At 44.6% G+C, this 10,879-nt stretch overlaps 1 protein-coding gene across 2 annotated transcripts; it reads right to left on the bottom strand.

The window, feature by feature from the left end:
• Positions 1-1,435: 1,435 nt before the first annotated feature.
• NPC2 (NPC intracellular cholesterol transporter 2) lies at positions 1,436-10,863 on the bottom strand. 2 transcript variants are annotated; one of them, XM_060095830.1, is made up of 5 exons: positions 10,717-10,863; positions 7,165-7,272; positions 5,381-5,553; positions 2,196-2,313; positions 1,436-1,745 (listed from the first exon to the last, which is right to left on the bottom strand). In XM_060095830.1, exons 1-4 carry the CDS (start codon positions 10,796-10,798, stop codon positions 2,227-2,229), a joined length of 450 nt encoding a protein of 149 aa, XP_059951813.1. In that variant the 5' UTR covers positions 10,799-10,863; the 3' UTR covers positions 1,436-1,745; positions 2,196-2,226. The 2 variants fall into 2 exon arrangements, with proteins under 2 accessions (XP_059951813.1, XP_059951812.1); XM_060095829.1 differs by having other exon boundaries at positions 1,436-2,313.
• Between the last annotated feature and the right edge of the window lie 16 nt (positions 10,864-10,879).

The following is a 10,879-nucleotide window of genomic DNA, read 5'->3' as shown; positions in this document are numbered from 1 at the left end:
GCATGACCCTTCTGCTCTAACAGAAGGGTATACACTTGTGGAACTGCTTTTTTTCTGTCTTCCTTCAACATATGAGGGCAGAAGTACAAAATGCAGGGCAGGCACTTGTTAGCCTCAAAGGAGCTCAATGACATGAGAGTCTTCTGGGATTAGGGAGAAAGCAGACGCATATGAGAACTGAGGCTTTCCAGGCACATGAGAAAGTTCCTGTGCATAGAGGATTGCCTCCTTTTTGAGGTGACGTATCATCACACATCAGACTGAACTTTCTGATTTTCCTGCTATACCTAGATGAGGGACAATGTCTGTCTCTTGGAATGCAGCTAACATTTACTGATTATGCACTATGTGCCAGGGGTCATTTTAAATGCTTTACAGGCATCGCTTCATTTAATCCTCACAGCTCTACTGTTATTAACTCTAGTTAACAGATAAAGAAACTGACACACAGAAAAGTTAAGGGATTTAAAGATCATACTGGTTATCCTACTGATTGGTGAAGCCAGGATCCAACTACCGGCAGTCTGAAGCCAGGAACCACAGCAGTTAACCACCTTTGGAATCCATTTAAATTTGAAATACCCAGGGTTCAGCATGCAGAGACAGAGTGGGCTGTCCCTCTAGTCACAGTGTGATAGGATACACAAAACATCTTAGCTAGAGTACAGTGGTTGAATGGCTCCAGGAATTAACTAGGAAATCTTGGCCGTTGATAACATTATTCCCAATCTATTGCTGTCCCCTGGTGGCTTTCCTGGGAAACTCACAAGCCAAAGAAATCCAAGAAATCTAGTGAAATCGGTAGGATGAAAAGAACTGGACCAAATGACTTCTTTGCTGCATAAGCACCCCAGCCTAAAAGAGATGACCTTCCACATTACCCAACTCCTTTGTGAATAGGGCTGCAATCTCTGTGACAGCTAAAACCTGACTGATAGTACATTGATTCAAAACAGCAAAATATATGCCCCATGATTATACTTGTACTTCAAGAGCAGGACACTCCCAAGATTTAAATAATCTAGCCATTACTTCCTGCAACTTCACGTTTCATCTTTAAGCTTCTAGGCTTTCTTCAAGGCAGGAGGTCCCCAAAGATTGCTGTGCTTATGCCAACTTGTAACTTCCTACTCCCTGCCTCAACCCCAAATTCAGTTCCAACCCTGACCTTGCAGATGTTGTTATTCAACTAGGTGATGTTTGCTTTCACTGTTTCTTTCAAGCACACTTGGTGGTATAAGACTGTGCAAAGTGAAGCAAACAAGGTCATTTTGTGTAAGATAGAGAGGTGAGGCCTGTGTGAAAGGGAGAAGTGGCAGTTTCTGAAAGTCATGTCTTTATAGTACTGCACTCTGGGACCATGGGACCAGGTGTCCACCTACCACGGATCTGGGGGAACATACTCTGTGAAAGAAGCAGGTGTCCACAGCCCAAATGCAGAAGAAAAGATTGACGAGTTTTTATTTATTCAAAGGGACATTTCCAGGTGCATAAAGAAGCCACAAGTTAGTGTTGTTAAAAAAAAAAAATCAAACATCTGCTAATCAAGTGATGCAGTTAATGAAAACCACCTAAGATAGTAAAGGAGACATGAGCTAACTGCAGAGAATTTCTGTCGTAGAATACCTCCCCTCCACTACCACGCTGGACACCACTGCAGAGCAAGTCATGGCTGGTGAAGCAGCGGAGCTGGAGGTGAGGAAGCTCGCGGAGCTGGAGGTGAGGAAGCTCATTGGCCAGATGCACTGAAATCAAAGAGGCACGTGGAGATGACGAACTTGCAGATGTAATATCCCACCTAGATGGATGTGATCTGGAACCCGTGCTTTGCTGCAAGGGCTGGTAACCCTAGGGCAAGTTATCCAATATCCCCCAAGCAGCCTCATTTGGATCATGTCTGGTTAGACCCTCCTTATTCCAAAAGCAAAAACCAAACCAAACCAAACAAACAAACAAAAAACTCCCCCTGAAGACAATTAAATCAATCCCTACAGTCTCACTTTCTCTTCCTTCCTTCAACCCTTTTACAAAGGATAATACAGGGGCGACAGTTCTGAGCTCTCAGGAAATAGGGTCTTAGATGCTTTTGGAGGTTGAGAGGCTAGAATGGCAGTCTAGAAATTCCTTTCATCTTATGGCACTGATTTAGTTTAGACTTGATCTCTCCTCCCCTCCCTCCACCCGCGTTCTCTCACCCCCAGACGGACATATTGGCATCAAATAGCTCTAGCTTTCAATCTGTACTGGGATTTGCCAGCAGAAGAGATGTTGGTCGTTGTCATCCTTAAGTTCCCACTCCACCACCAGTTTTATCTGGAGAAAGAGAAAAAGAATTGGGAAAAATGAAACTAGAACCTCACCTCAATCCAGAATGGGTTTAACTATGAATCCTAAATGTAAATTGTAACAAGCTGCCTAATTCCTCATCCTTTTCTTCTTAAGTCATGCCATCGTGAAGGCTGCTTGGGATGTGGGCACAGCCTGTGTCCTTAAGCTTAGAAGGGCAAACCAAGTTACACCAAGGATTTGGTGTTCGCAGTGCCACATTCTAGTCTAGTTAGCTTCTCAAATACAATTTCTAAAGCATTTTTTTCCCTCTGAGATCAATGGTACATAAATGAAGCCAGGACTTCCCTGGTGGCGCAGTGGTTAAGATTCTGCCTGCCAATGCAGGGGACACAGGTTTGAGCCCCGGTAGGGGAAGATCCCACGTGCCGCGGAGCAACTAAGCCCGTGAGCCACAACTACTGAACCCCGCGTGCCTAGAGCCCATGCTTCACAGCAAGAGAAGCTACTGCAATGAGAAGCCCGCGCACCACAACGAAGAGTAGCCCCTGCTCACTGCAACTAGAGAGAGCCCGCATGCAGCAATGAAGACCCAATGCAGCCAAAATAAATAAATGAATTAATTAAAAAAATAATAAAGCCATCCATGAAAAATAATTTTACATTTAAACAATTTCACATGCATTTTGACAACCTGATCCAGTTTTTTCCAACTTTAACTATGAAATATATGAAGAGTAAAAAGTTAGATTCCTAGGTCTCAGGAAACTTACTTGTTAGCTGGAAAAGGAAATGTCAAAGCACAAAGGATGTTCAAAGGAGTTTAGGGCTGTATGAATACCTTCAGGGACAATGATCTTTGTGGCAATACAGTTTTGATTAATGCCCTTAAACTGTTTTTTTTTTCTTCTTCAATAATATACCCCCTGGGCCTCCCTGGTGGCGCAAGTGGTTGAGAGTCCGCCTGCCGATGCAGGGGATACGGGTTCGTGCCCCGGTCTGGGAGGATCCCATATGCCGCGGAGCGGCTGGGCCTGTGAGCCATGGCCGCTGAGCCTGTGCGTCCGGAGCCTGCGCGTCCGGAACCTGTGCTCCGCAACGGGGGAGGCCACAACAGTGAGAGGCCCGTATACCGCAAAAAGAAAAAAAAATATATATATATACCCCCTTAGAGATCTCTGCCTTGACCTGTTACACTCATACTATGAGCTGTCTCTTCTAACTCTTAATAAATCACTGGCACTTTGCCAGTCCTTTCTTAAGCTTACTTGCTTTTAGTTACAACCTCTCTCTCTCTCTTTTTTTTTTTGTGGTACGCGAGCCTCTCACTGTTGTGGCCTCTCCCGTTGCGGAGCACAGGCTCCGGACGCGCAGGCTCAGCGGCCATGGCTCATGGGCCCAGCCGCTCCACGGCATGTGGGATCTTCACGGACCAGGGCACGAACCCGTGTCCCCTGCATCGGCAGGCGGACTCTCAACCACTGTGCCACCAGGGAAGCCCTAACCTCTCTTTTGTACTCAAAATGTTTCTTCAGAATGCAACATTTGAGTGACAGTGATACCCAGCTTCTTGAAACTTGTTTGATAAATTTTTCAAGACTAGTACACATTAACTACTGTTTCACTTAGTGCACACATTAACATAGTTTAAGCTGGTTTTCAAAGGAAATGTCACTTACGCTGCGTGGCATGGCAAAACCAACAAAAACAACAACCAACAAACAAAAAACAAATGAAATGTCATTTAACAATAGCTACCATATATTAAGTGCCTACTCGGTATCAGGCCCTAACTAGACACTCTAAGTTACTGAGGCTCAGATTACATATGCCCATGATTACATGGCTGCTCTGCAAACTAATCTACAAATCTCTTCCCGACCTTTAGGGTCTCTGTTACCTCTGAAGCACAGACTCCCTATATTTGAGTCTTTTTAGAATGTCCTTTAATTACTTGCTGTTTCTAGGAAATAAATGGCCAGATTGCTCCTGGTTCTACTTGATGTCCTTTTAAGAAATACAGCTCTAGGGACTTCTCTGGTGGCGAAGTGGTTGAGAGTCCGCCTGCCAATGCAGGGGATGCAGGTTCGAGCCCTGGTCTGGGAAGATCCCACATGCCGCAGAGCGGCTGGGCCCGGGCGCCACAACTACTGAGTCCACGTGCCACAGCTGCTGAGGCCTGCGCGCCTAGAGCCCATGCTCCGCAATGGGAGAGGCCACTGCAGTGAGAAGCTGTGCACCTTAACGAAGAGCAGCCCCAGTTCGCCACAACTGGAGAGGGCCCGCGCACAGCAACAAAAAAAACCCCAACACAGCCAAAAATTAAATAAATTAAAAAAAAAAAAATACAGCCCTTTTTCTTCACGGAAAAAAAGTAATCCCTTTACTTCCTCCATTCTTATCAAGATTCATATTGTTAACACAGGCTCATTCCAGCAGGCTCTATCTCATAAGTGTTTGGTAGAAAAAGAAGTAGGTACAGCAGGGCGAGTCAGAGGTGAAGGTTGGGGGTGGGGGTGGTGGCGGAGGAAAGAAAGCAGAGGAAAAAGCCACCGGTCTGCTACGGACCTAATAAATTACTGCTGTCTTGTTAAGAGATTAATGGAGACACCAGGATTTTCTGATGACAATGCTCTGACTACTTGAAATCTTGAACTATGTGGTACCTAGCTAAAACCTTGTAACATTGCACAGGTTTTGGAATCACGAGAACTGGGTCTCAATCTAGGCTGTAATTCTTGGCAGAATGGACTCTGTTCACATTGCATAGCATTGGAGGCTAACATCTCTTCATCTGTAAAATGGGGATAGTATCACCTCTACACAGGTGGTCACAAGAATCCAGTGAAATACTGTATATAAAAAAGGCATCGTTAGGCCCAGGCTGACCACTAAGCAAGAGACAAAGAACAAAGGGACACAGTGAAAACTCTCCGCCCCAGCTCAAGATTCCTGCACTCCTTTCTCCCAGGTGTCCAACTCTTCCTCATAGAGATGAAGGATTCCTATTCTAATCTTTTCTTCCTGCCCCCTCTCCTCAGACTTCCAATCTAGCCACAGGACCTTCGGTGTCCTCAACTACAATGTCACTTACAGAGGGGTATTCACTCTTCACGGGTAGTTTATTCAGGTAGTTATAGGTCTTGTCTTTTTCAATGGGGCAGCTGATTCCACTCTTACAACCATCAGGCTCAGGAATAGGAAAGGGAATTGCGACGCCCATCACAATGCCATGCACCACGGCTTTGCTACTTTGAGACTGAGTGCCTAAGAGAAAAAAAAAAGAATAAGATGGTGAAGGAAACAGCCCATTTCCACTCTAAATAAAAAATTCAGACATATTCTCAAGCAACGGCATTGCTGGGATAGCAAACCAAATTCTGTATCTCTTAACTCCTAGGGTCTATTTCTCTTTGGAGTTATACTTAGTACCTCCATGAATGCTATACAGCAAGCATTCACTCTGAAACTTGAAAAATTACTGAATTATACAAAAAAAAAAAAAAAGCAGTCAGTGGGGGCTGTTTTCTTTGCTGTTGACCCCACCTTGCTCTTCACTGCCTTCACAGTTTCTCAGGAGAATCAGAGCCACCTGGATGGATAAACAACTTTATCGAACAAGCTAACTGATATTTGGTGGTAAACTTTCTGTTTACTATTTACATCAGATTCTGTCAAAGTGTATTGTGTATCTTAAAGGGTTTATGGAGACAGGTCTCTGAATTCTCAAATACCCTGTCCAAAGGATTCCGATAGAAATTAAGAATAAAATGGAAGACAATATGGAAAGAGGGAACAGGAGTCTCCATAGAAATGCCACGGGCTGTAACAGCAGTGAAAGCGGTAATCCTTTAGAAACTGGGTAAAAGAAAGAGGAACATTTCTTGCTAACCTCAACCCTCCATATTTCAAGTTGGGCAGAGGAATAAATATACGAAAACTAGGGTAACTGGAGCTATGCACTATTAGATTCTTCTGGAGATCCAGAGCATCAGCTCTGCTTCTTTCTTTCTGTCTGGGTTGGGAATTACTTTTGTTTAGAAGGTACTTTTTTGGTTTGGAACAATAGAGGGGACAGGGTATTGTCCAGGAGAGAGAACAACTCTAGGACTTAAGAGCTGTCTTTAGGCTTATAAACAAGAGATGATAGAAATCTCAAAGTTCTTAATTAGTCTGTCTAGTCTAGTTCCATTGGATAGAAAATGAGGGAAAGATTCAAGGTAGATGCTCCTCCTAGAAACAGAGATTCTCACATTGTCTAGATTCCTGGGAATCTGAAGGAAATGAATGTGGTACCAGAAAGAAACAAGTTCCAATAACATGTCTTCAAGTTGAAGAAGAAGGCTTCTTGATTGTTTCTTGGGTCACCAGTGAGTTCCCCAAACCTTACAGAGGCTAAATATTAATTGTTCCTATATTTTCAGGCAGAATATAGACTTAACAGCCAGAAGATATATTGCTTGAAATAACACTTTGGAGGTGTTCCAGAGCCTACAGTGTTGGGGTCTGTACTAACACTCTGCAGTCAGTAGCTAAACAGAGTTGACACTCCCATGAAATCCACTGTACAATGTGGACCAAAATAGGGCACGGAGAAGCCAAGCTGTCTTCTTTGACCTGTGAAAACATGGAAATCCCCCTGTTTGCTTGAAGGGAGTCTGGCAACTATGAATTCTGAGAAACAGGCATATGGGAACCCAGTATGAGAAGGGAGCATAGTGTAGGAGCATAGTGAATCCAAGCTTTGCCCATTGACAGGGAGGTCACAGAATTCCCGATTGCAATTCCCCTCCCTCATATTCCCACACTTATTCCAGTACTTGAGATTGATGTTACGCTTTAAGATGAATTTGAAGGTAAGAGCCACTTTTTACTCACTACTGGTGAACGTGACATTGACACTGTAAGACTGTCCTTTGTGCAGTTGGCAGGGTTGGGTGGGGCATGGGTTTACATTCACTTCCTTTATAACTCCGACCCCAGAACCTGCAAAAGAAGAAAAATGTATTGAAATGAGTGGGAAAACAAACCACCTAGGCGCTTACCTAACAGGAAGGTGCTTGGCCTTCTCAATGGGGATGAGTTTTTTCTCTGACCATCCGTGGTCCCCAGGAAACTGTTCACATTTGACAGGTGAAAGGGAATTAAAGAAATTATTGAGTATACCTAGTCAGCTCCCCTGCTCTATATCCTGGGAGGGCTATTCCAGGGAAAATCATCCCCACCCTTCCTTCCATCCTGACACAGGATTTTGAAGCAGCACACACCGCATAAGCGATGGCTCAGGTTGCACGGCTACTGTTTCCATTTGGAATCTTGAGACTGGCTGCTCCCTAACTGCCCTTGCCTACCATCTTTCAATCCTGTCCTGGTAGCTCTCCAAATCAGTGGTCTCTGAGCTTTGTATACTCCTACGGATGAGAACAATTTTAAGCGTGCATCTGTAGTACACTCTACTCTGGAACCTGTGTTCTTCAAAATAAGTGCTTTGGAGGCAGGGTGTGTGTCCTTTTTTTTTTTTTTTTTTTTTTCAGTCTAAACAAGGACAAAAATACCTTGACCAAAAAAGGTTAAGTACAAATCTTTAAGAATCTCCTTACTTCATCCAGGCCCATGAAACCGGACAGCTGAATGGGAGAGAATACAAGTAAACAATAGGGTAAGCTTAAGTTCCGCCACTCATATACCACTGCTGACAGCTAGACTCTGGGATCCGACACCTGGCTTTGAAATCTCACTGGCTCCATTACTTACTATGGAACCTTAAGGCAAGATACTTAGCCTCTCTGGGGGCTAATAATAGTACCTACCCCATAGGGTAGGTGAGCTAATACACATATAGCTCTGAAATAAGTGCTTGGAACATAGTAATGCTATATAGGTATTCACTATTACTATCATATTGGGATTTAGTCCATGAATTCTATCTAGAGTAGCTGCTCTTGGGTGGGTTAGCAAGTTTCCCTTTCATAGAAAGGGTGAGCCTCTCACCTCAAATTTATTTTGTGGGTAGAAATTATGGATCTAGACAATAGAATGGACTCTGTCTCAAAAGCAGAATGCATGAAGACAGAAAGGAAATGGCAGGTTGAGAGCACATTATCTGCCTGCTCTTGGGTGGAAGAGTTGCATCGTATTGACTAACACTGCTTCAGCTAGGTCTGAATCATACTTAGCAGTTCCCTATCACCAACTTGCTTCTCCATCAGGGCAAAGTTCTCAAAGATTCTCTTCTTTAAGCACCCTCTTCCACTCTGTCCTATCGTCTATGGCCAGGAAAGAAAATATCCGGAATTTTAGTCAACAACTTATGGAAAATCAGTGCTTATGCTGAAGCTTTCAACTTCTAGTTCCTTTTAAGGCTGGGTCACAAGATCTAGTAGGAACTGAGTAGAGGGCAGTCCTTGTAGCTCCTTCATCCAGTTTTATTTTTGCTGACAAGACGTTCCTGGATTTCCAGTGTCCATAGGGCAAACTTCTGTCCTAACCTGCAAAAATTGCAAAACTAGTTCGCTTGATCCCATTTCTCACTTGAGGAAATACCACTTCAGGGAAAGGGGGCATAGAGTGGGACTCAAAAAACCTTTTGATGTGGGCACTTAAGTTTTTACACTGTATTTCCCAATTCAAAAGTAAATTGAAAGTCTGTAACTGAAACTCTCCTTCCTTTAAGAGGTTTTTTGCCATAAGTCTAACACCTGCTTTTTTCACATGAGCAGAACAATGTCAGGATTTAGTTTCCTTAGTTGTTTTTCTTTTCTTTTTTCTTTTTTTTTTTTTTTGCGGTACACGGGCCTTTCACTGTTGTGGCCTCTCCCGTTGCGGAGCACAGGCTCCGGACGCGCAGGCTCAGCGGCCATGGCTCACGGGCCCAGCGGCTCCGCGGCATGTGGGATCTTCCCGGACCGGGGCACGAACCCGTGTCCCCTGCATCGGCAGGCGGACTCTCAACCAATGCGCCATCAAGGAAGCCCTGTTTTTCTTTTTTTAATTTTTAATTTTTTTGGCCGCGCCGTATGGCTTGCAGGATCTTAGTTTCCTGACCAGGGATGAAACCCCTGCCCCCTGCAGTGTAAGCGTGGAGCCCTAACCACTGGACCGACAGGCGAGTCCCCCCCCCCACCCTCGACCTTTTTTTTAATGTTAATGTTACTGTTGAAACCCAAAGTGACTCACAAACACCCACTAGTTTCCTACTGCTTACTAGGAACCTGGTTCCTTACTGCTGTAAGAACTTGGGCAAGTACCTTAATGTGCCCGTTTCCTCTGTAAAATAGATTGTGAGAGTTGAGTGACAATAAAGTTAACAGTTTCTTCATCCAAATGCTGGCCACTAAGTTTAATGGAGGGAAAGGCAGTAACTTGAGGTGATAATAGGATCTTTCAAATGCCAGTCTCCTAGTTCAGTGGAACAGCATTAGTTAAGTATAAATAGGCCAGCGATTTTTATTCCTTAATCACTCTTGTCTCCTAGCCCCCAACTTTGCTTTTGCCTCAAAATGAATTTTGGAGATATAGTGGAAAGAGTATTTCTTCCCTCATTTACTTTTCCAACAAATATTTATTAAGCAATTACTATTACCTGGGCACTGGATATGAAGGAGCAATTTTATTCTGGTTGCCATTCTGCTGTGTGACTGGGTAAGTAACCTAACATCTCTGGAATTCAGTGATTGACTATAGGATCTCCAAGTTTCCTTCCAGCTCATAAATTTTATAAAATCAGTTTCATGCCTCTTTCATTTATTATTACACCTCTCCACTTCAGAAAAGTTCTGCTCAAACAATTTGATAGACTTGACTGAAGAAACTCACAGTTTCTACTCCCTGCTGTGTTTCTCAACAAAGATTCCAACTACAGCTGCATGAGCGGGTTATGCATCACAAGCTGTGACCAGAAACATGAGTTTTATAAATAGGAGGGGAAAACTGCTAAGAATCACAAAATTCCATAGCCCACAGGACGCCCTACCAGAATAACTCATGAAAAGGAGAACTGACTTTCGACTTGTCAGCAAAAGGGAAATTTAAAAAAGCAAAAGGAGCGGAGAGGCAGAGGACATCCAAGACACAAGGCATAAATAAAAAGCAGTTTTGCGCTGCACCCCTTACGCCCAACGCTGCACACGGCCCTTCAGTTGTTTGCCCTACAATCTTTAGGAAACTTCAGCAAAAGGCCCACCTCCAGGAATGTGCTGGGATCCTAAACACGCGTTCCAAGGAAGGAGAAAAGTTGTGAGTGGTCGGGTTTCATCCAGGCCAGCACCCTGTCCCCTACCCCAACACACTCCAGCCCACTCCACGAGGGGTCCGAGGCTGAGCCTGGCAGCCCGGGGGACCCACCCAACCCAGCTCAGAGATCTTAGCACCGGGTTCTGTCGAGGTCTCCCGCAGAGGGTGCGGGAACCTCAGGCTGGCCCCGGGGCTCACCGCAGTCGTTGAAATGCACCGGCTCGGCTAGGGCGGAGGCGCTGAGGGCCAGGAACAGGAACGCGGCGCCCAAAAAACGCATCGCAGCTAAGACCGCAAGCTCACGGAAAGAAAGACCAGATTCCGCGGTCACAAGATAAACCTTCAGGGGCGGGCCGGGGGA

This window comes from Mesoplodon densirostris, chromosome 4, assembly GCF_025265405.1.
Source record: "Mesoplodon densirostris isolate mMesDen1 chromosome 4, mMesDen1 primary haplotype, whole genome shotgun sequence".
NCBI lineage: Eukaryota > Metazoa > Chordata > Mammalia > Artiodactyla > Ziphiidae > Mesoplodon > Mesoplodon densirostris.
The sequence above is the reverse complement of the archived record's forward strand: the minus strand, read 5'-3'. Positions and strand labels throughout refer to the sequence as shown.